This window comes from Choloepus didactylus, chromosome 2 (genome assembly GCF_015220235.1).
Source record: "Choloepus didactylus isolate mChoDid1 chromosome 2, mChoDid1.pri, whole genome shotgun sequence".
NCBI classification, from domain to species: domain Eukaryota; kingdom Metazoa; phylum Chordata; class Mammalia; order Pilosa; family Megalonychidae; genus Choloepus; species Choloepus didactylus.
In genome coordinates this window covers 102,628,740-102,654,382 of record NC_051308.1, presented here as the reverse complement: position 1 = coordinate 102,654,382, position 25,643 = coordinate 102,628,740, and the positions used below count along the sequence as shown (strand labels likewise).

Here is a 25,643-nt window from a genome sequence, read left to right as displayed (position 1 = left end):
TCAAACCAGCACATTCCTCTACCCCATAAGGTCAATTTAAAATGGTCATTGCCCAGATATCCCTGAAGATTGCAAGAATATCAAATGAGAGGGAGGAGGTATAACAGAAATTAGGATTTAACAAATGACTGTGACTACTGACTCACTATGCAGATACTTCTTTTTAGTGTCTATGGTTTTAGAATAGCCAGAAAGAAATACTGAAGTTGTTGAACTGTAATCCAGTAGCCCTGCTCTTTGATAATGATTGTATAGCAACTATATTTATATATTTTAAAAAATGTCAGTTGCCTGTGTTTGTGTGGATCTCCTTCTGGCTGTGTTGTTCTGTTCCACTAATATATATATATATATATATGTATATATATATATATGTAAAATCTGTTCCACTAATATATATATATATATATATATATATATATATATATATATGTAAAATATATATATATATATGTAAAATCTGACAATACTGCACTGTCCTTAATTAACCTACCTCTATTGCAAGGCTTAAAATTGGGTAGAGTGCAATACTAACGGTCAATGTGGGGGGGGGGGAGCAGTGAGCAAGCGGTATGGGGATGTTTGGGGTTTTCTTTTGTCTTTTTATTTCTTTTTCTGGAGTAATGCAAATGTTCTAAAAATGATCATGGTGATGAATGCACAACTATGTGATGATACTGTGAATCACTGTTTACTTTGGATGGATTATGTAGTGTGTGAATAGATCTCAATAAAAGTACATCAAAAAAAAAAAAATCTGGTGTAACGTTAGAGTAACCTAGTACTGATGGGCTTGAGAGGAAAGATGAGATGGAGCTTATTTGGGATAGTGGGGAGGGGAGTGACTTGGGGAACCAGGAGTGACTTGATGACCTGCATTTATTCTGTGCCTCTTGGTTTCTGTGGGTCTGCCACGCCTTACTCTTCCTCAGTGGCCCTCAGCTTAGCTGCAGATTGGAATCATCTGAGGAGCTTTAAAAAATACCAATGCCCAGGCTCACCCAAGAGCAATTAAATAAAAATTTCTGGGGTTGGAACACAGACAGCAGTATTTTTGTTTGTTTGTTTCTTAGGTGGTTCCAGTGTATAGCCAAGGTTGAGCACCACTGTTCTACTTTGTGATCCCTTAGACCCCAAGGAAATATTGATACCTACTGACAGTAGGAAATGATCATGCTTTGAAACAGTGGCCTCCCCATTCTGGGAACCTCTGCTCTGGATCTTGTATTTTTATCATTTATGTGTTAATTTTATTTTTGATCATTAAAAAGATGGTTGTTCTGAAAACTTCATCTTAATTTTTATGTAACCCAGTATATTAACATGCACATGCGGTAAGAATCGTAGAGCATTAGCACTGAGGAAAAACCTGAGAGATCATTAGTTCAGACAACTGCTATGTCCAAGTACCTTTTGGACTTTGTACTCTGGCCCTAGAGCCTTACTACTCAGTGTCTTTTGTAGGCCAGTAGGGTCAGCATCATCTGGAACCTAGTTAGAAATGCAGACACCTCAGCCCTCCCCAGACTTGCAGAATCTGCAGTCTATCAGGATCCTCAGATGATTCATATGAATATTAAAGTTTGAGAAGCACTGCTTTAGAGAATAATGTAAGTGAAAGCTTCTGTGAGCAGATTTCACTTTCATTATACGAAACTATTTTTCAAACAGAGCCCCCAGTGCCCTGTTAGAGGCTGAATGATCACTTGACAGAGATGACACCGTTACTTGTAAGAGCCTTCCCACAGATGATTTTGTCATTTTCCTCCTCCTTCTTAAATAGGTTCTTCAGAGTCTCCTAAGAATTCCCTTCTTCACCATACCTTCCATCATACCCCGAACATTCATCAGGGCCATCTCTTCTGCCTATTGTAGTTTCTTCCTTTGTTTCTCCCTTAAACCAGGAACTCTTAAGACCTGAGAGCACGCACAGGTTTTCCAGGCTACTGTTTTTCTCATCAAGATGACAGGTCTAAGCCTCACCCTAAGCTCAGAGGGACAGATTCAGTGCATCAAAGATTTGGGGGAGGAGTCCCAAATGTATGGCTGCCCAATCTCCAAATTCCCTTCTGTCACTGATTCCAATTGTCTGATGGAAGGTAGACTTTTTCCATATGTAGCACATCCAATATGTGCTCATCTGTGCTGCCATCGCTGCTGCACTGCTACTTTTTCCAGGCTTGGAATTTAGAGACCGCTTCCTTGTCCTGCTCCTCAGTCTATACAGTGATTTCATAGAGACATTTTCTTTATTTTTACAAGGAAAATGCTTGATCTATTATCTTGGTCATTCCCATTCCTGGGTTTCCCATTTCCATTCTCTTTCCTTTCTGAATCCTCAGTGCTGGTGCCAAGAGTATGATCAACATCTGCTCCTGTTCGCCACTCTTTTCAAAACCCTCTAGCCTGTAACTCCTCCTGCTTTCTGTGCAAAACTCTAGTAATCTGTTACCCATTTCAGAGCCCTCCCCCATCCGTCTGCATCCTTCCCCCCTTCCATTCTCTTCCCTTCTTTCTGGGATCAGCCTGGTATTTCCTTGTCACTGGAACTTTTCCCTCTGAGTGCATCCACCCATTTGCTTCTTACAAGGGCTCTGAAGGTTTGTATCATATTGAGTCACAGAGCTGGGAAGGGTCTCAGCCATAATCTAATCCAACACCCTCGTTCCAAAGAAATTATCCATAAAAGGGAGGTGGTTTGCTCAAGGCCATACAACTGAAGTGCAGAAGCTTGATGTGAAATAGCATTACTGTTCATTCTTCAGAGGATTCAGAATACTTCCTGTGAATCATTTCACTCAACTTTACAAGGTTGTGGTGGATTATGGAGAGATAGGAGGTCACAAAATAAGATTGACTACCCTGCTCAAAGAGGTAAAGTAAGCCTTAGAAAGAGAGAGGAAGTCATCATTTGTCTCATGACCAATTTTGAGAGTCTGAGGAAGAAAGCTCTGATTCCTTGATTCATGACTACTAAATACTGTCAAACTTTTTATTCCTTCTAGTCGAGAGTGTGTGGGTGTAGGTGTAAATATGAATCATACTATTTAAGCTGTTTTTCTTCCCCCCTCTGGAAGATGATTTTAATGTCTCTTGTCTTCCTAGTTGCATGGTATACTATATTAGCATTTCAGAGGAGGGTCTGGGCTATGTATTAGAGGAGAATTGGCCAGAGTTGGGTTTACTTTGTTTTATTTTTAGTTTGTCACCCCCGGCTCTGCCTGTTTCACCTTTAAAAAAAAAAAGGTTCTAGTACTTGTTTTTAATGTGCTCTGAGAGATGGCAGAGGGAGAAGCAACCTGAAAAGCAATGAATTATTACTGATAGTGGTACTTATCTTGCTTCATAAATTACCCCTTCAGGCCCCTTAATCATTTTGGCCGTTGTTCAGCTCCCTGTAACCTGTCAACATGCTCCCTGTCAGCAAAGTGATGGCTGTGTTCCAGGGCCTGTCTCACCTCCCCTCCACAGGGAGCAGCCACGGCTCAGGGGCTCCCCGAGCACGCAGCCCTAAATTGCCTGCTCTTGAGGCTGCTGTTGTCTTCCATCCAAGGGCCTGTTTAGTTTGCCCTCTGTCATCTTGCTGGTCTGTTCACACTGAAAATCCATCTGTGTGTGGATGAACCTCTCTTCCACCTTCTCAGTGCTCTAAGAACTTGGCTATTTCCTGTCCCAGAGCCTACCCTAGGTGCAAAAGCCTCTTTGCCATGTTTTTCTGACCTTATTGGCTTTTTTTTTTTTTTTTTTTTTTTTTTTTAACCCTCCCCAGGTCGTTGCCATGTGTGTGGAACAAGGTAGGAAATAAGGGAAGACATGTGATTAGTGTGGGAAGGATTCTGGGGGAAGATTATAGGTGTTCCATTGAGGAGCCTGGGAATGTTCCTGATCCTATGAAGTTAATTTCCAATAGATTCTTGCTCGTCTTCTTGCTTCCTGTAATAATAAGTTGGGGGTTGCCAACTCATTAAACATGTATCGAATTAATGCAGGAGTGAATGAATAATTTAATTTCCCTAAGCCAAGATTCTGGGCCAGTGTTGGGTGACATAAAGAGCACAGGGCCAAGAGCTGGGAGATGCAAGTTCCAGGTTTGGTTTTCTTGCTAACGAACTGGGAAGTTGTTTGTTTGTTTGTTTGACTATATCTGGGCACTGGCTTCTTCAACCAGAAGGTTAAAAAGCTCAGTCAACATTTGTGGTCCCAAACATTTTGAACACAAGGATTCTTCTGAAGGAATTTTTTATGAAAATTTCAAACATACGAAATGTATAAAGAATAATATGTGAATACCTGGTACCTATTATCCAGCAGAATTCCCTCCCAATATAATAGTTGTGATTTTAGCTGCCTTTGCTTGCGAAAATGGATGACAACAAATAGCAGCGGTGCGTTTATAAGAATCTGTGTTTTAATTGTTACGATAGTATCTACATTTGAAAAATAGTACATATATGCTCAAGATACTTTGACTTTGCTTAAGGTAATTCTTGATGCAAATGAAAATATGTAATGACCCTTGAATTTGCTCCTATGGCCCAAATTAGTGATTCTGAAGAGTGTGGTCCATAATACCACAGGAATGGGGAAAAAAAAAGGACAACTTTTGCCCTTACCCTACATCTGTTGAATGAGGTATTCCAAACAGGATTTAGAACTTGAGTTTTATTTAGGTCCCCTGGTCTGCAGAGCTGGACGAATATTTCAATTCTAACACTATGAAACAATGACAATGAATATTCTTTTGAAAAGTAGCTTCTGTTTCCTTTTAAGTAGTTTGCAGATTATAGAGATTTTGTTTATGCCCAGCTTTTTAGTAAGGTCTGTTGCTGAAATAGGTTGTGCTGATGATTAATAGGTTGTGCTGATGATTGATAGCCTTCCCAAGGATCCTCATAGATTTTCTAGAATTTGGGTCTAGTACCAACTTTGGTCTTTGTCTTGCTGGCATTTCTGAGGTTTCATACAAATGGACAGTACAAGTCAGTGAGCTACACAGTCACGGACCGCCATGGCTCTCAGGTGTCCTATCCCCACATTCTGCTTCTACAGGCACAGGAGCTGGGACTCAGAGAAGCTACATAACTCAGTGAATTGAGGCCCATCTACATGACCACTCTACACCCCCATTCATTGCCCTAACTGTACTGTAACATTATTGGGAACAGCCTTGACCAGTAATGGCAGCCCTAAATTATTTCATTTTATGAAGTGTCAAACGAAGATAAGATGCTTAGCACTGCTCCCAGGACTGTGGAGTATGGGAGTTTTAAAGAAAATCAGATTTTCTTAAAGTCCTTGGGTGTGTGGAATGGAATCCAGGCTTTAGTAACTGAAGTTATTAATTAGCTTCTGGAAGTATTGTACACAGTGTCATCTTTCCTCAGACTGTGAATAACTACTTTCAACTGTGCTCATTAATTTATTTGCTATGCAGTGATTAATCCTCCTGCATCCTGGTCCTGTTTTCTTGGCTACAATTACATGTGAGTTTTATTTCTCATTCTCAGGGAGGACATGGCCCAGTGGAGAAATAAACAACAAATTGGTGGTGAGGACTAGTAGAGGTTTGCACATTGCTGTAGTAGCCAAGTGGATGGAGCAGCTCTGTGGGAGGATATGGGAAAGGGGAGTTGGCCTGGAAGGCGTCACTATGGAGAAGCCTGTGCAGATAATTCAAGAATAAGGAATTGTTTACCAAGCAGATGGGGGATGGAAGTGGCATTCTAGGCATAGAGAACAGCAAATGCAATTACATGGATATGTGAAAAAATATGGCATACTTAACTTGCATGTGGGGGAGTGACAGAAATATCCTTTTGCAAGATTTAAAGTAGAAGAGCTGTGAACAGTTTGTTGGAAAATGTTTCCAGATTTTTATCTTTCTATCTAAATTATTAAACTTTTGAACTTTAATAAAAAGTGCGAAAGGACTACCTGCATGGCCTTTATAAGAAAGTCCCTTTGGTTGAGGTGCATACAGTTTGTTGTGATGTGCTCACACCGTTGAAACCAAGACCACAGAAGAATATTATTAAAATGCCCAGTGGTGCTATCAGAGCTCCTTTTTAAATTTCCTGTGATTGTTTGCAGGCAGCAGAGCCCCGAGGCTCCTTCTAGAAAGTTAGCGAACATAGTTGAAAATAAGCCAGGGATTTGCAGAGCAAGGGCATCAATATCTGCCTTTGCAAATCAAATCCTCTCCTCTTGGTGGAGTTGCCTCAGAGCTCCTTGACTCATAAGCAGGCCTCGGCTCACATCAGTGAGCTGTGTGTGGATGTGGGAAGGACCTGGGCAAAATGAATTTTAAGGTCAAGAATGCAGGGACCAGAAGGGATCTCAGGCTAATTCATATGAAGCTGGTAAGAGAGTGCACCAGTAACCAAATTATTTGTCATCGAGGTGACTGAGGTACCCTGGAGCCTGTTTAAAAATATATATTTTTTTGGTTAAAAATCAGCTGTTGTCAAACATCCAGAGATCTTCAGGAAGATAAGCACTTCAGTGAAAATAGACCATTGGGAGGTGGGGGGGAGTCTGACTGCCTCTACCTTTCCCTCCAATCCCTAAGAAAATAATTCTATTAATTTGATTTCTTAAGTACAGCTTTGGGCCCAGGGCTGTCTGGTCCCTTCATCAAATGCCCTCTCAGTTGTTTCACCTCCTCAGCTGTTGCAGACCTCTTGCTTCACCCGGTGGCTGGGACTGAGATGTAGGGTCAGGAGGCAGCTTTGGAAGTCCAGAAAGAGGAAGCCGTAGGAAGTCAGGTGGTGTTCGGAAACCAGGCTGCTCATCTGTCAGCAGCTCCTTGACTTCCAGCCAATGTTCTTACTCCTATCACTGGTTGAGTATTTACTCTGGGTTCCTATTGATCTGAACCCCCATCCTTGCCTAGCCTTCTCTTTGTGAACCTTGCTGGTTGGCACAGTACCCCAAGTTCCAGGGCCACCATTCCTATAAAGGGTTCCAAGACTCTGTGTGAACCCCAGACACTTAGTCTCAGGTCTTTACAGTCAGCAGTTGGAGTTCCAGGACTTGTACTGTTTTGTTGTTCCCTGAAAGGTCAGATCCTGCGGGGTTTAATCTTTTCTTGTTGGTGGGGCTTTGGCTAGCAAAGCAAATGTGCCAGGCCAGCCTGTCTGCACTGGGTGAAGGGCCTGTTGGCACAGACCCTGGGGCTGGCATGGGCTTTGTGGGAGGCTGGCCTGAGCCACAGATGGTGGCACCAGCAGTCTCGTTTGTTCTTCAGCCCCTGGCAAAGCCTGAGCCGACTGGATCCCATGCCTCCGGACACAGATGCTTCCTCCTGAGCCTGCCTGCTCAGGCAGCTCTCCACCCCCGAGCAGCACAGGCCGGGAAACAGCAGGGCTTATCCCTGGGAGTCCCTTCTTCTCTCTCTTCTCCTGGTCACTCCCATTATCTCTCCTTCTCCAAATCCATTTTCTCTCCCATGAATGAGCATATGGTTGTCCAAGTGAAGCATACTTGCCATATAAACAAATGGTTTAATGATAATAAGTATTTAAGCATTTTTGAACACTTGATTTCCTTTCATTTCCATGGTTTCCAACAGAACTGCAATTTGAATACTAATTCCTTGGTTGGGAAGGGTTTGGGACATCTGACCAGCAGGCAGGTGGAATCGATGTAGTGTGTGTCCAACCTGAAAAGCCCTTAGAAGCAGCACTCAGGTGGGACCTGGAGTCCAATTACATCTCTCTTGCTTGCCCCTTTTCATTTGGAAGCACCCAGAGCAGCCCACCAGCTGTTGCAGGGAGCACCTGTGTGGTTGCCGTCATGAGATTCTAGGAGGAATCATTTGGTCTTGCTTTTCGATGGGGCCACTGTGCCCACAGTCCCTGTAAGAGCCATCTGGGAGCACATGCACCGTGATCAAATTAAAAGGCTATTTTCCAGTCCCAGAGAGAAAAATTTAGTTGCATTTTGAGTTCTTTAGACCAGAGTATTGGAGGGCACGGCCAAGGCTGTCAAAATACGAATTAGAAATAGTTTCAGATATGTGGGCAAGTAGCTGACTGGGGGCCTCTGGCCAGGCTTGGGTGGGGGATCTTGAGTTAAAAAAGGTCCCAGAAAAGAGTGAAACCAACAGGGAAGCTGACCAAATGGGGGAGAGAGATGTGGTCAGCTACACGGGTCTCTTGGAAATATAAGGCCTTTTAAGGGTCTGGCTTAGCAGGCAATATGCTCTCCAAAACTAGGAATAGGGAGAATGTACAGTGCCTTGCAGAGGTAGATACTTAGTATTCACTGCTTTGGTTTTGTTGCTGGAAAAGGAGAAGAAATATGTGGAGCTTTTGAGAGGGACATACTGAAAGAGACCGAAGGCAATAAAACACTCAAGACCTGATCTGTCTAGAGCAGGTATTGTCCAACTCTGGATGTTTCAGGGTCTCCTTTGCTCTTAACTCCCATCTAGGTCCATCAAAATGTGCCCTTCTGCACTCCCTATGGCTGGCAGGAGCAGCCCCGATTTTAGTAACTTGTTCAGTAGGGAAGTGCAGCTGAAAGACAGTGTTTGCTGAGAACCCATGTGAGAGAAGGTAAATGTAGGTGTGGTCAGGAAATGCCCTCGGTTCACCTCTGCCAGTAGGCATAAGGCCAGAGTTGGCTGACTTGCAAATTCTCATGCTAGCCCTCCCACCCAGAAGCAATTTCAGTTTATCTAGCACTGCAACCTGAGCGGAATGCTATAGTCAGGGCACACACCGCAAATAGGAGTGGTGTCCCAAAGTGCATGCCGCTTTGAATCAGACCCAACTCAAGCTTTCATCAGTTTGCAGCTGCTGACCTAGAGAGGAATTTATGTTAGTGAGGTTCTTTCCTAAGCCTGACTCCAGAACAAATGCCCTCTTCTCTGCAGGCTTCCTGGTTCTCTCTTCTTTGCTAGTAGTTGGGCTTGTGTTCCCTGGCTGAAGCAGAGTCTGAGATTAAAGTTGTCTCCTCTCTCTCTCACATATCTGCTGCTCTGGTTTGTTCTTCTTTCAGTTCCCCTTGGAAAAAAAGCACTGATAGGGTAGAGCGATTGAGAGAGTTGGGGAAGTGATCACCTGACTGGCGAGTGACAGAAACTACCATCGCCTGGAAACACAAATCAGCAGTGAATCAGAGCCTGCCCTGATGATATAAGGAAAGATGTTTTGCTTCAGCTAAGTCATGTCCTTGTCTATGAGGAAAGAACAGCTAAGAGTCAACACTAACTCATTACAATAGAATGAGTTCAGCTGAGACTTCACTGGAAGGAATGGAGTTTAGACAGTGTAAGAAACTCTTGAGTTCTTATGATCAGGGTATTAAAAGGCATGGCCAGAGTTAGTTTTCAGATGCACAGGCAGTGCTGGGTGCCTCTTGCCTGGTTTGGGTGGCAGTAGAGGGATGAGGGAGTTGGATGTCGTAAGTATAAAAGGTCTCAGAGAAGGGGGGCTGTGAGTTGGAGTGGAAGTTTTGACTCTGGGTCCTTTGTTAGTTTAAGAAACAAAAAAAAACAAAAGAATATAAAACCCTGTAGCCTAGATGTTGGATTAGAAAGCATGCCAGATAAGTTTGCTATGTGGTGATACCAAGATGGGCACCAGGTGATAATGGTTTTAATAAACTGGAAATTGCTCAGAATGAAGTTCACTGAGGGAAGTGTGGAGTTATAGCACCAGTTATGAATAGCTCAAATAGCTACACAAGTAACAGAAGATCTGGGACTGAGGATGATGACATCCATCAGCAATGGAGAGCTGTGATGGAGTTGCTCACTTCAGGGCTGCAGATGAGAGTTTAGTATAATGGGATTGTGAGTAGTACCCTCCCTTATAACTATCACTGGTCAGATCCTTTCTAGAATACTCTCTAGCCCCCCTATCTTCAGAACTTGGAGACTGTCCCACAGATCATTAAAGGACTTCGAGAACCAAATTTGTAGAGAATAACTTAGAATTAAAACTGTCTTTTAGTACATAAAAAACTGACACAGAAGACTGGTGCCAGCTCTTCTTAATCTTCTTTGAGGATAGAATTTTAGCAGCATTTGGTCAGACAGAAGAAAACTTGCCTAGTAATAAAAGTCCTTAAATGGTAGAATGAAATGAGTCATTGATGAAAGGTTCTGGAGTTTTGATGAGATTTTCAAAGTTGGCTAAATTTCCATCTCCTTATGGTGGATTAGGATCATTCCCATGGTCCTGTATGATGGCTGAGGGTGGAATTAATGACCATTTCAGAAATGCCATTCCAACCCAGAGATCCTCCAAACCCCTTCCTGCAGACAGCCACCTGCATTTACATCCCCCAAGGCACTCCAAATCCCCAGAGGCTGTGCCAGCTCCCTAGGCCCGTCTGTGGCCCAGCCTCTCTTTTCCAGGCCATGAGCTAGCAGGGACTGTGCAGATGCCCTGATCTAATTGGAGTGTGCTTCTCTGTTCTCCTTGCAGTATGAGTTTAAAGCCAAGAACATCAAGAAGAAGAAAGTGAGCATTATGGTTTCAGTGGATGGAGTGAAAGTGATTCTGAAGAAGAAGAAAAAGGTAAGTGGTTCTAACCTGGAGACTGTGGTGAAGGGGGGAGGTAGGCATGGGAGACCTTTTCCTTCTAGGCTCCTCTGGACAGAATCCTTCTCGTAGCTGGCCAGGTCCTGCTCTTTAATCAGCAGCAGTGTTGGGAGGGCTTCAGCTGGAGCAGTGGCTTAGCCCTCAGCTGACAGAGTTACCTTCTATCATTCTTACATTCCAATCTCCTTCCCCATTTTTGATACCTTTACCTTTGAGTCTTGATCTTTGGAAATACTTCCAATTTAAGTGATAAAAGTCAAGTAACACTTCATTGTCTGCAGGCTCCCTCAGCACCTGTCCCCTTCTGCCACAGCCCCACTCGAAGTGGTATCTAGCCCCCTTCGCGCATCCTCACGGCTTTCTGTTCTAATTGCTGCTGCCTCAGCGGGTGTTTAGTCCCTCAAAACCCAGCCACTGCTGGAGGAGGAGGAGGGAGGTGTGGATCCACACGGTGGGCATTCCTTTGAGTGAGCATATGTTGTTTCAACACTTGTCTGTTTTGTGTTAGTTGTGAGTACGTGTTTTGGAAGAATGACGTTAACACCTTAGAGAGGCTAGATTTGCTTAATGGCATTCAAGCGGGTGGGGGTGGGGGGGTGGGAGGATGTATATTTCCAAAATGAAACAGAAAAGAACTTGGTTGTTGGGAGGGTATGTGAGGAAGTCATCTTTTTTTCCTTCTGTTTCTTGAATCTATTGATGCCTTTTTTATTAATGATGTGTTCATTTTGTGTTCAGTGGTAGCACCGTAGCATAGTACTCTATAGATCTCTTGAGCCTTTTGGTTATAACCCTAAGTTGTTTTTTTAATTCAAATGGGAATCAAGGCAAACCCAGGGGAAGAGGGTGGAGGTTATGGAAGGCAAAGACAAGTACATAGTAGTGGGCAGTGTAAACATGAAGAATCATATGGTTGAGAGGGATCCTAAAGCATAGTGGTCTTGTCGGTCCAAGGATTTAAATCTTCTCTACAGCATCTTTGCGAAAGACTTTGCTGGCTGTATGTTTGGATACCTCTAGTGATGAGAATTTACTCCTTTCTGAGGCAGCCCATCTCATGGCTGGATAGCTCCCATATATGAAGGTCTCCCATATATTAAACCAAAATGTGTTCTCTTGGCTCCCTAAATATCTGTGGGGATGGTTCTAGAAAGTGTTCTATAGCTATGAGGTTGAAAATATGTAGGCAAAAAAAGAACATTATATATTGTTTATGAAGAATCAACACCTTCAAAATTCAGAGCTCAGGGCATTTGTAATAGCTTATTAAATGTCTTTGTCTTAATTAACTTCCACTGTGAGAACCACGGTCCGCATCTTGTTCTTACCCTGGGAGTGTCTTTTCCGCCCCCTACCCTGACTCCATACATGTACATAGGTTGGTTGGCATGGGGCCATCCTCTCAGGGGTTCCCAAGCAGGAGAGTTGCTGTAGCAGCTATTAGATACCTGGGTGAGTTATCTGGGCCCTAGTTAAAGAAACAATGAATGATGATGATGTGAATTAAAAACCAGAAATAACCTTCTCGAGAAAAAATGATCTGATGAAACCCAAGGTCATGATTCAGGGTTTGGGCTGAATCATGACTCATCAGTGTTTCAAAGTAAGAACCTTAGGATGTTAACTCACACTGGCAAAGCTCGAAAGAGGTTAATGTATAAACTAGACCACCAGTCTCTTAATTCACTTTGAAAAACAGAAGGGTCTTACAGACCAGCCATTCACATTTGCCTGATGAGTACCTTTTCTTTCTATAGGAGGCCAGTGAGGTGAGAAGGCAGATTATTAGAGGGTTGCTTGGTGAGCACAGCAGTGGTGCGAGAAACTAATTATATATCAGCAATACTGAGGGGCCTCAGACTCCACCATAGACAGGTGCACTGATGCTCACAGTGGCTTGTCGGGCACATGCTTTTCCTGTCGTGTGTTACACAGACATGCCAGGATTTGTTCCATGACTCTGACTTCTATGTTTCCGTGGCATCTCTATACTGCCTAACCCTTATTCTCTCTGACTGACAATTTTTATTTACTTTCGATCAGGCTGCATTTCAGGGCTGGCTGTCCTGGGGGCTGTTCTGTCCCTTTCAAGTAACTTTATATAACTGATCTGATCCATCGTGGGGTGACTTCATAGTTTTACCCTTCAGAGACAATCTTCTTTCCCATTTCACTGTCTCCTCCATGTATCATGTATCATATACAGTGTTATCCCCACTCTGCCTGTAAGAAAACTGAGGGTAGAGAGACTGAGTGTTTTTCCCAAGATCATGTAACACATAAGGCCCACAGTGTGCTGAGGTCTCAACTGGGAGAGAAGTCGGCCTCTGTCTACCAAATAAGTGAAAGCTAAGCTGGAGAAGTATCTCTCCGAGGGAATCTGGGGGACCTTGTGACTCACTTGGAAACTCCATCCTTGGCATTCTGCAGTGTGGGTGCACCCTCCAGCTGTCCCAGAGAGAGCTGATCTAACAGGTCTTTCTTTGATCTGATTCTTCTGATTCCAGGTTTGGGAAAGGAGAGCCTCCCATCCTGTTTCCTCCACCCATGCCTGGTATCTGTTTCAGGGCCGTGGCTATGATTTGGATAATGCCTTTAATCACCATGTTCCTTTTACACTGCCTCTGACAGATGAATGTGCATTAACGGCAATCAGCCTTTTTGTCGTCTCGTTCCCATATGACAGTCCTTTTCTATCTGAGTGTGCTGATACAACCACACTTCAGGCACATGCACTCCCTGTCTCTTTCTCTGGCTCTCTGTTTGTAGAATTCAGGGGGAGTGAGATGGTTTAAATGCACAATTTTCTCAAAGGAAATGGAACAGCTGGCAAAATGCAGGGATGCCATCTTTATCCGGTTAAGAATGAGAGCTCTTGCCAGGTAGCTTTAGGTGTGCAAACAGCCATGGTCGATATTCAACGAGAAGGCACTGGTACCATGTACAGCCTGACATTCCCTATGATTAGTCAGTTCCTGTGCTGAACTAGTTGGTACATATATTGAATATTCTCCTCCTCCTGCAAAGAGTATTGATTTTCTCTGGGTCGGTGTGGCATGCTGGGATGAGAGGATCCGAATTTACCCTTCCAGGCTGTGTAGCTCTGAAAAGTTATTTTGCCTCTGTGAGTCATATCTATAAAATGAAGAGTTAGATTAGGTGATCACTGACTTTTCCAGCTCAGGTGCTCTGCTGCCACTCTGGAACACACTTTTCAGTGCTTGAATGTATCTATAGGTCATCTGTACTTATTCAGGTCTTCAGGAACCTACTGGGCTACAGAGAAAGCAGACCCCAGAGGCTAAGCAGGTTGGCATAGATAGTCTCCCAGTCCTCCAGGGCAGTAGGGGCCTCTGAGGTCAGAAACCTCTTGAGGCAGCCACTGAGCCTCCTTTCTTTCCTCAGCCTGTCTACCGCTGGTGAACTTATTTACGGAGACTCTCTGCCAGTCAGTGAACTTTTTAAGAGCAGGGACCGTCTTTGTCACTTAACTGGGCACCTGGTGCGTGGAGTGTGTTTTCAAGAACTATGACCGTTGGCTGACTGGATGAATGAGTGAACATTATTTCTGGGATAATGTCACTGATTCAGGTAGAAACAAATGCTTATTGTTTAAATCAAATGTACAATCACATTCTCCTCCTCCTTTTTTCTCTAGTCCTCTGCCCATTTAAAAAAAAAAAATAAGGATGAGAGCCTTTCCCATAAATAGAAAAGCCTTAATGGAAATTGCGAATATCAGTATTGTTTTTAGTCGGAATTGTTCATCAACCCATCAGGTGCTTTGTACTAGTATAGACAGTAGCCAACTATAATTATAATCATCTCTCATTGAGATGTAGAAAATAACTTTTTTATTAACAAGTATCTAAAAATCCTGTCTTGAATCAATGCCAGCGGATAATGAATCTGAGATTGCTTATTAATCTTAGACTGTATTTGTGGTATGAACCTAGCTACTAAGATAATTGACTTTACTTTGATGTCTCTCAATCAGTACATTTCCTTTAACTCCCTACTCTACTAGGTCCAAGTAATTATCTTTTTTGTATATATGATAACGATTATTTATTGTAATTCTGGAATTCATTATACACCATTTGCTGAGGAGTAGAATCCTGAACAAAAAAGATTAGTCTTGAACTTCATCCAAGGGAGTTTTCTACACAAGGACCTAAAGGCCTTAGTTTCATGTGGTTTCTTTTATAAACCAATAACTTGTTTGGGATCTCTTAAGGCAACATTCTAGAAAGTCTCCATCATTCTCATTAACAAATTTTTATTGTGTATCTAACATGTTCAAGGATGTGGGTAGGATGCATAGGGGTATTAGACTTGGACCCTTGCCAGCAAAATTATTTTTGATAGTACTTTATGCATACCTAGATCTATTCTAGCTCCTACAATATTGCATTATAGTTATTTATCTTTCTTCCAAGGGCTGTGAGCCTTTAGGGGTCAGGGACCATGTCTTCTCTCAAATCTTATTTCATCTGTTTGGGGAGGTGGAAGACAGAGGGAGCAAACCGATGAAGTAATTAACACTAAGATGAAAATGAGAACAGCTAACAATAAGAAGTAACCCTGATATTGGTACCTACCATTTGCTAAACCTTGTTTAAAGCATAGTACATTTATTAGATCCTCACGAGAGTTCTGTGAGGTAGATACCGTTCTTATGCTCAGTTTTCAAAAGAATATTGAGCAACTTGCCCAAAATTTCAAGTCCCATCAGTGGTGAAGTCAAGATTCAAACCATGTCTGTCTTGCTCAAACCCCTGGGAACAGGTTCTTTCCACTAGCATGTTGCTGTGTGTGTGTACTAATCTCTTCCGACTCCTTTAAATAAATGTGACTTTATAGAAAATACATCATTATTCAACTTGGGGTGTTTAGCTTCTAACCTGCACTTTGTCACTGGGACACCACATGTCAAAGAAATTATTTTCTTGCCCAAACCGTAGTATTAGTTATTATGGAAACACAGAATTCAGAAATTGGGTAAGAAAAGGAGGCACTTGAACTTTTAGAAGCAGAATTTAGAAGAAGAAAGTACTTTAGAAATAATTTTGTCCAACCCCTTAACTGGCGACAGAGAACAAGAGAGACCAAATGACTGTCCCAGGGGAACCCAGGTAGTTATGGACAGAGCCAGGGATGTGAATCTAAGCCTCTCCCACTGGCATTTCAGTCTTCTTTCCACCATGTTATATTTCGAGGTCTGGTTTATTTCCTGTTAGTTTTATAACAGGCATATTAGGAATTCCTGCATTGTGTGAGGATTGTTAACACTTCAGTTTTGAAATTCATTTTCTATACCCATATGTTATACCTGAACGTGACTGATAGCTGTATTTTCAGTCTAATCCTGTTCTATCTGGGAGCATGGAGAACTTGTCAAGCTGACTTAATATGGACTTCACAAGTTTTGTTTTTTGTTTTTTGATTTTTTAAATAAAGAAGTCACCATTGCTGTCAGAAGCATGAATAATGGTAAAGCATGCCAACGACTTCTCTGCTGATGATTTTCAATAAGGATAGGAAATTAATGTCTGTAGAAACTCTTCCTCTGCTTTGGGTTCCTAGGGAAAGACTTCAAAGGTTGCCACCTCCATTTCCAGGTTCTGAAAGGAGGCAGGACGGCTGTGATGATTATCCCTGATGCTTTGTTTTCTGTTGCTGGCACTGTTCCAGGCACACCTACCTCTGAACCAGTTCCCACATAGTATTCCTCGCCAGGAGCTTTGGAATGACAAAATGACTGTGAATTTCCATGGAGGACTTGACATTTGCCCTCATTAGATGAAGGACAGTAGAGGGCCCTGTGTCAAGTGTGTGCTTACCCCATTCAGCAGACTTGTAAAAGCATACAGAGTAAGCCCTTTATCCCCTTCTTTGTTGAAGGTGAAGGACTTCCTGGCAGCATGTGTGCCTGGGGGTGGGTCGGGGTAGGGGTGAGAGAGTGAAGGATTTTTATTTCATCACTTGGCATAGCAAAGAGAACATGGGAGTCTAGAGGCAGAGAGCTAGGTTTTAATTACCCACAGGACTCACTGGCCCTCGAGAGAGGTAATTTACTTGTCGGAGCCTCGTTGTTCATCTGTAAGATGGAAATCAATTTTGATAATGTCATGAAAGCACTATATTAAAGTGAAAGGATATTTTGCCCACGTCAAATAGGAAACTTCCTGTGAAAATAAAAAATGAAGCAGGTATGTCTTAGTTTGCCTCCCCTGCTACCACAGATACCACATAATGTGTTCGCTTAAACAATTAGCATTTATTGGCTTATGGTTTCAGAGGCCAGAAATCCAACACCAAGATATTGGCAAGGCTTGTTTTCTGCCTGAAGAGTGTAGCAGCCTGGTGATCCTTGGGGTTCCTTGACTTTCCCTCCTTATGGTAATGTCCTTTCCTTTCTTCTGCTCTTCTGGTTTTCCACTGACTTCTGGCTCTTTATGAGGCCTCCAGTAATCCAGGAATCCTTCATCCAGTTGGGCCACACCTGAACTGAAAATGACATCTTCAAGAGGTCCTATTTACAACGGTTTCACACCCACAGGAATGTCGATTAAGATTTAGAGCATATCTATATTGGGGTACATAATTCAATCTACCACAGGGTAAAGATGACTTTCCTATATGTTTCTTACCTTCTCACTTTCTGTATTAGTGCAGGTCCTCTAAGAAGCAAATGCCAAGACAGGATTAAATGCCTGTGGGAGAAAATGGGGAGAAATCTGAGAAGGGCTGAGGTGGTTGTCAGACTGCAGTACAGGACTGACTCCCAGAGAAAGAGAGAGAAAGAGAGGGAGGGGGGAGGAGGGAAAGAGGAGAGGGAGGGATGGAGGGAGGGAGGGCTGTCTGAGCAAGTTTGGGAAGGCTGCCAGGGATTCTTCAAGTCAAAATTGACTATCAGAGGACCCTCTTGACTCCCAGGAATGGGCCAGCCTTAGCATCCCTCCACACCCAATCCTTCGCAGCAGCCTATGTAAAGCATGGCCCTTGCACAAATGTGACGATGGCTTTCTGAGTACAGCTGCTGGGGCCCTTGGTTAGTTACACTCTCTGTAATTGAAGGCTTGTAGGGTAAATCCTTTCTTACTGCAGAAAGGAAAATTTTGATTAGCCAGTATATGAACCAGAACCTTCCTCCTAGTTAAGCTACTCTCTGTAGTGCATTTATATTTTGAACTACCTTGGAGCAAGGAGGGGAGACGGGGAGGAAGAAAGGGGCAGGGGTTAATAGACTGTAGTTCAGAGCCTCCTAAAGGGCTTAGCAGCCCCTTGGGGGGGGGGGGTCCTTAGCAATCACAAAGGAGACAAGAAATAAGAGAAAGGAGTTACATAAATGCACGAAAGAGTTGGGATATAGCAAAATCTGAGGCAGATGCCCCTAGGGAATCAGTCTACTCCATTATGTACTCCCTAGCCACTCACAAATTATTTTCAGTTGATTTATATTTCTGGAGCTAGAGAGAAGGTAGGTCTGTGTTTCACTGGGCACTTGGCTTCTTGGCCTCACTGCTACCACTGATGTCACTGCTGTGTTCCTGATGGTGCCACGGGAGGGTCTGCCTGTGCCTGGACTTCAGTTGAATGAAGCCCCCGACCAGCCCCCCTCAGTCCTCCTGGCCCTCCCGGGCTGTTTGCAGTAAATAAGGCCCTGGAGGGCACTCTGCTTTTCTGGTGCTGACAACTTTAGAAGTGCCTTGCCCTCCCTTCCTCCTCTTCCTACTTCCCTTCCACTCCCATCTGGATTTGAAATGTCTTCATTTCCTGGCATACCATGGGAGAGACAGCTGATTCAGGACAACAGGTAGCAAAACTGAAAATTTTCTCACACAGCAACCAAAATTCCAAGTCTTTATTTTCAAACATTAAAAAAAAAATGGCTTCAGATATAGCTCAGAAGTATGTGAGTTTTTGAAGATGGTTAAACCAAGTTTAGCTGCACTTATTGTCCAATAATACATCTCTATCTATGGCTGAAGCCAACTTTGATTTATAATTCCATAAAGCTAGGTCATTAGTTCTTCCTGTTTTCCTTGTCTCATAAAAATTTGTCTACCTAATTTTTTTCTTTGGAAAAGGATTTCCATATAGAAAGATGAGGAGGAAGTAGTTGGTTTTTCTCTGTCTTTCTTAAAAGTTTGCAAAATAGAGGAGATATGAAGAAATGGTTTCAGAGCCAAGAGAGGACAAATTGTTCTTGGGTTAGACATTGACGAAGTGAATGAAGTCATGTGACATTGGCGTTTCCCTCTAATTAAGCCACATCATTGTATTGACATTGAGTAGTGGAGCCAGCACTGGTCTGAAAATCAGTAATGCCTGGTTCTGGTTTTGACTCAGCTGCTCTATAGGGGGGTGACCCTACTTGAGTCACTGCACTATTGAGGGTGTTATTTGAGAGACAGTGGGATAGGTGGTATATTGAGTGGGTAGATGTAGGATGGAGACCCTTTACTTCCAAAGTTCTTAGACTATCATTCAGGCATTGAGGTGATTGTGGTTAAAAAGCTCCAACCATATTTTTCTTAGGTCGGGGTACATAATTCCTTAGGTTCTTGAATAACTGAAACATCGGAGTCCCCTCTACTTCCAAAACCCTTTAAATTATCTTGGTGATTTCCTGATCTCTTCATAGAGGTAATAAGGATTACTGCAAGATCTTTAAAAAGGCTGGGCTGAATTTTAATAAAATTTTCAGAAAAGGGAAACAAGTAAGTGGAAAAGAACTTTGTGGTTTATTTTCAGGATATTCTGTATGGAAGCTGGTACCTCTTTTAAAAGTGAAATATTTTCTGGCTGCTGTGGACCCTGCAGATGTTTGGCCTCATTAATTTGGCCTCATTAATAAGGTAGCCTGAGAGCCTGTTTCTCCATCCTCCTATTCAGGACTGCCAGAGAAAGAAAGTAGTCATTCTATGTTATTTTGCCTCATTATTCCTTCCTTTCAATGAATGTATTTGTTACATTCTTTAGAATTGCAAGGAATGGTGTTGCCCAAATTACCTGTGGTAATGGAGCTTATTGCAGAAGAGAAGGGAACATGAGCAGGCACATGATGTATCCTCTTTCTTAGCTTTTCAGTCAGTTTTAGTGCAAAGATATGTGACAGGTCATAGAACCTTCTCCCATTATTAGAGGCTTAGCCCGGTCTCCAAGGAACAAGCTAGGATTTGATAGTCCCCAAAGAGAAGATTCAATTGGGTAGAATTGGGTCTTTTTATCTCAGAGCTCAATGATCAGGCAGGTTGGTACCAGCCCCTCAGTGGCACTCGTGTTCATGTTCAGTCATTCGCAGCTAGGGGTAGCCAGGTCAGTTTCCTTAGATGCCCACAGGATAAACCAAATCATCCACACTCAGAAAAGAATGCTCTTGGGGCTGCTTTCCTCAGAAAGGGTCAGTGGATAGGGCCGCTTCTGGGAGTTTCCTGGCCTCTTTGGTGCACCAAGTCATTTATTCCTCTCCTAACTTTGAAAATGACAGCAGAGCAGCAAGGGCTCTCAAGAGTAGACATTCCTGATGGTAAAAACACGAGAAAAGTGAGGATCCATTCCTTCAGGAGGGGAATAGCCTCTCCTCCAAGCGTTTAATAATTCACAGCAGCCATTTACTGAGTAACAACTGATGTGGGCCCTGGTCAGGGACAGTGGTTAATGGAATTAAGATCTTTAGGAAGTTGGAGAGCCTCTTTGTGTTTGGCCTGAGACTCTAAAGGGTATGCTCTGAAGGGGATCCTCTGACTGGGGATTTTGATTGTTCCTTTCTTTGTTTAGAACAGTGGCTCTTAACCCTAGGATCACATCAGAATCACCTGAAACGTTAGTTAAAGGTACAGATTTGTGGGTCTCACCTTAGATCTACTGAATTAGCATCTCTGAAGAGGTGAAGCCTGACGTTTGCTTCTGGGAAGTTGGTATAAACTTGCTTTACTCTATTCTTCCTGCCAAGTACAGCTGAAAACCTGGGCATTATATATGAAGTAAACGTAAGAAGATTCTGAAAGGTGGAGAGAAGAAGGTAGACCTTAGCACCCAAGGAATGAAACAGTAGTGAGTTCCTTGGTCATATTTTTTCGCCTCTTATATCCCAGACTTGGAGACAAAGAAGCTGTTGATCCAGATACACCAATGGGCACAAACATCAAAGTCTCAACAAAAGCCTACCCTCTCTTACCAAAGGATGAGGAAAGGAGCAGCCTAGCAAGACACAAAAGTTTTAGACAATAACCACTCAGCTTCAGCCAAACATCACAGAAAAAAAATAAATAAATAATGGTCCCACCTGCCACCCATGCCAGCAGAGGCCAAGTGGGGAGTCTTGTTGTAACAAGATGTACCAAACCCCTGCTGGCCAGTGAACGAGGCCTCCCTTCCCCATGGGGTATTAGTGGGGACTACATGGGGAGCCTAAATTTCTACTACTGTCCATTGGTAATGAGATCTCCCCACCATGATATCAGTGGGGAGCAGTAACAAAACATTCCTACCCCTCCCAGCCAGGGTGGTATCAGGTGGAAACCTGGTGAGGATCTAGAACTCTCACCCACATCCACCCTTCCTCACTTGCGTGTTAGTGGAGGCCAAGTAGAGAACCTGGATTTCACTTGCTGGAGCAGTGTAACAGGAAGACAGTTAAAGCAGAAAGTTTAAATAAGATCTAGTGTCTAGTAATACTCAAAACATCCCGGTTTCAATAAAAAAAATCACTCACTGTACCAATAATGAGGAAAATTTCAAAATTTTAAAAAAGACAATCAATAGACCCCAGCACCAAAATGACAAGATGATAGAATTATCTGAGAAGAATTTTAAAGCAGTCATCATAAAAATGCTTCAGGAACAATTACAAACATACTTGAAAGAAAATTGAAAACCCAAGCAAAGAAAAAGAAAGTCTCGGCAAAGTAATAAGGAAGATCCAAATGAAAGTTCTAGAAATGAAAACATAATAACCAAAAATAAAAACACAATGGATGGAACCAACAACAGCATGGTGGGAGCAGAGGGAAAGTATTAGTGAACTTGAATATGAAAGAATAGAAATGAACCAGTTTGAACAACAGAGAGAAAATACACTGATCAAAAACAAAAACAAAAAGGAAGACTCAGGAACTATGGAACTAAATCAGAAAATCTAACATATGTGTCATCAAGAGTCCTGGAAGGAGAGGAGGAAGAGTGGGGCTGAAAAAGCACTCAAAAAACAACTGAGACCCACAATTCCATTCCTAAATATATTCCCAAGAAAAACATAAACATAAATCCTTGCAGAACCTGGCATGTGAATGTTCATAACAGCATTCTTCATTAAAGCCAAATAGTAGAAACATCCCAAATGTCCATCAGCTGGTAATGGATAAACAAAATGTGGTTATATCCATACAATGGAATATTATTCAGCCAAAAACGAGTACTGGTAACATGCTACAGCATGAACGAACCTTGAAAACATTATGGTAAGTGAAAGACGCCAGTGACAAGGCCACGTATTGTATGATTCCACTTATGTGAGATGTTCAGAATAAGCCAATCTGGAGATAGACAGTAGAATAAAATTGGCAAATCCATAGAGAAAGGGAGTTGGGAGGAAATGGGAAGCAACTGCTAATGGGTGTATAGGGTTTCTTCGGAGGTATGAAAATGTTCTGGGATTAGATGGTGGTGATGGTTGCACAATTTTGTCAGTATGTTAAAACCCACTCAGTTGTATACTTTAAAAGGATAAGTTCTATGGTATGTCAATTATGTCTCAAAAGTTTGGCTTCTTGAAAAAAATAATGCTGGAAACTTCTCAAATTTGGCAAAAGACATAAAACTACAGATTCAAGAAGCTGAGTAAACTTCAAACAGGATACCTAAGGAAATCCATATTAATCCAGGTTAAGATATCATAGCCAAGCATCTGAAAGCTAAAGGCAAAGAAAAATTTTGAAAGCAGAGAGAAATCATACCTTATCTATAGAGGAAAAAACAACTTGAATGACAGAAGATTCTCATCACATACCATGGAGGCCAGAAGGAAGTAGCACAATGTTTTTCAAGTGCTGAAAGAAAAGAACTGAGAACCAAGAATCACAGCCATTGAAAATCGTTCGTGAATGAAGGCAAAATCAAGACTTTTTTAGTAAAAGAAAACTAAAGGAAACTTGTCACCAGCAGACCTACCCTACAAGGATGGCTAAAAGAAGTTCTCTAAACAGAGAAGAATTGATAAAAGAAGAAGTGTTGGAACCTCAGGAAGAAAGAAGGAGCAATGGAAAGAGTAAAAGAAAATGGCAAGTGCAATATATTTTCCTTCTTTTCTTGAGTTTTCTAAATTATGTTTAATGGTAGAAGCAATAATTATAACACTATATTTGTTTCTAAATGTATGAAGGTAAAGGGAGGTAAGGTTTCTACACATCACTTGAACTGGTAAATTGGTGACCCCAGTAGATTGTGGAAATTATACATATATAACTTATATTTTAAAATATATAAAATACCTAGAACAACCACTAAAAAAGCAATATAAAGAGATATATTATAAAATGCTATAGATAAATAAAAATAGAATACTACAGAATGTTCAGGTAATCCTTAGGAAGGCAGGAAAAAGAAAACAGAGAAATGAAAATAAAAGAGAATAAACAGAAAACAAAAAATAAGACGACAGACTTAAGTCTTAACATATCAATAATTACATTAAATATATATGATCTAAGTACACCAATTAAAGACAAAGTGGATTAAAAAATATGACCCATTTATATGTTGTCTACAAGAAACTCACTTCAGATATAAGAATATAGGTAGGCTGAAAAGATGGAAAAAGATTTATTATGCAGACATTATTTTTAAAAAGCAGGTATAGCTATATTAATATCAGACAAAACAGACTTAAGAGCAAAGATAATTGCCAGAGACAGAGAGGGACATTACGTAATGTTTAGAGTCAATCCACCAAGAAGACAAAGCAATTTTAAATGTGTGTGCAGCAAACAACAGAGCTGCAAAGTATATGAAGCAAAAACTGATAGAACTTAAAGGAGAAATAGACAAATCCACAACCAATTCTCTTAATAATTGATAGATCCTATAGACAGAAAATCAGCCAGGTATAGAAAAACTCGACACCATCAACCAATAGGATCTAACTGACATTTCTAGATTGACATTCCACACAACAATAGCTGAATACATATTCTTTTCTTGTGTCCATGAAACAATACCAAGATATATCCTGGGCCATAAAATAAACCTTAACAAATGTAACAGAATTGAAATCATATAGTGTATCCTTTGACCATAATGGAACCAAACTAGAAATCAATAATAGATTTTTTTTTAAAAAAGAAAACTGCCAAACACTTAAAAACTAAACAGCACACTTCTAAATAATCCATGAGTCAAATAGGAAGTCTCAAGGGTAATAAACAAATAGATTGAACTGAATAAAAATGAAAATACAACATATCAGAATTTGTGGGATGCAGCTAAAGCAGAGCTGAATGGAAAATTCATAATACTAAATGCTTACATTTGAAAATCAACAATCTAAGCTCTCACCTCAAGAATCTAGAAAAAGAAGAGCAAAATAAACCCAAAGCAAGCAGAAGTAAGGAAATAATAAAGAGAAAAAATCAAAGAAATTGAAATGATCAAAAAAAAGGAACAAAACTCTTCTAAGACTGTCCAAGAGGGAAAAAAAAAAAGGAGAAAATACCAAATGCTGCAGAGAAACTTGGTCACTTACACATTGCTGGTAGGCATGTAAAATGCTGCACTAAATCCTCTGGAAAGCAGTGTGACAGTTTCTTTCTTTTTTTTTTTTTTAATTCGATTTTATTGAGACATAGTTATACCATACAGTCATCTGCTGTGTACAATCAGTTGTTCACAGCACCATTATATAGTTGTATATTCATCACCACAATCAATTTTTGAACATTTTAATTACCACACACAAAAAGGAATAAGAATAAAAATTGAAGTGAAAAAGAACACCCAAAACATCCCATCCCTCTCTATTATTCATTTACTTTTTCTCAATTTTCTACTCATCTGTCCATACACTGGATAAAGGGAGTATGAGCCACAAGGTTTTCACAATCACATGGTCACACAGTGTAAGCTATATAGTTATACAATCATCTTCAAGAATAAAGGCTACTTGGTTGCAGTTCAACAGTTTCAGGCATTTCCTTCTAGTTATTCCATTACACTGAAAACTAAAATAGGACATCGATATAATGCATAAGAATAACCTCCAGAATGACCTCTTCACTCTGTTTGAAATCTCTCAGCCACTGAAACTTTATTTTGTTTCATTTCTCTTCCTCTTTTTGGTTCAAGAAGGCTTTCTCAATTCCATGATGCCAGGGCCAAGCTCATCCCTATGAGTCATGTCCCATGTAGTGGGGAGGGCAGTGAGTTTACTTGCCTAGTTGGCTTAGAAAGAGATGCCACATCTGAGCAACCAAAGAGGTTCCTTGGGTGTGACTCTTAGGCACGATTTTAAGTAGGCTTAACCTCTCCTTTGAGATAACAAATTTCATAAGGGCAAGCCCCAAAATTGACAGCTTGGCCTTCTAAGTTGGTAGTCCCCAATGTTTGTGAGAATATAATTAATTCCCCAAGTGGGGTAATTTAATATTTCCATATTTTCCCCCATCCCTCAAGGGGGCTTTACAAATACATTTTTATTCTCTACCCAAATTACTCTGGAATGTATCAGGGCTCCACACAAACCTGTACAAACCAACCGGATTTCACTCTCTATTCAAAGTTCTGTATAATTATGGTGTTTGAATAAACTGACCATACAAGTTAAATTATATAGTATGTTACAAAAAATACAGATTTTGCACTCAATAAAATCGCTTCCATTGGTCTCACAGAGAAGTTGAAGTTTTAAAACACTGTCAGTATTGACCTTTACCCTTTAGTCTGTTTTACCTTAGCCCTAACCAAGTCCATTTTGTTCATATCTCTAATTGAAGTCTGATTTCTATTGTTAGACTGTTTTAACATTTGCTGTATGGGGTAATGCTGACATTCATAGCTGCCAGACTCTGGGTCAGAGTCTCGGGTATCATA

General features: G+C 41.4%; 1 protein-coding gene across 5 annotated transcripts in view; it reads left to right on the top strand.

Moving 5' to 3' along the window:
• Positions 1 to 25,643, top strand: part of LOC119526425 (carboxyl-terminal PDZ ligand of neuronal nitric oxide synthase protein) — a 310,288-nt gene that overhangs the window by 197,012 nt on the left and 87,633 nt on the right. For 4 of the 5 annotated variants that reach the window (XM_037825480.1, XM_037825479.1, XM_037825481.1 and 1 more), the window contains one exon: positions 10,437 to 10,529. In XM_037825480.1, coding sequence (XP_037681408.1) covers positions 10,437 to 10,529 — 93 coding nt within the window. Of the gene's footprint in view, positions 1 to 8,885; positions 9,276 to 10,436; positions 10,530 to 25,643 lie in introns of those variants that run through there. The other variant, XM_037825482.1, reaches the window with a different exon arrangement.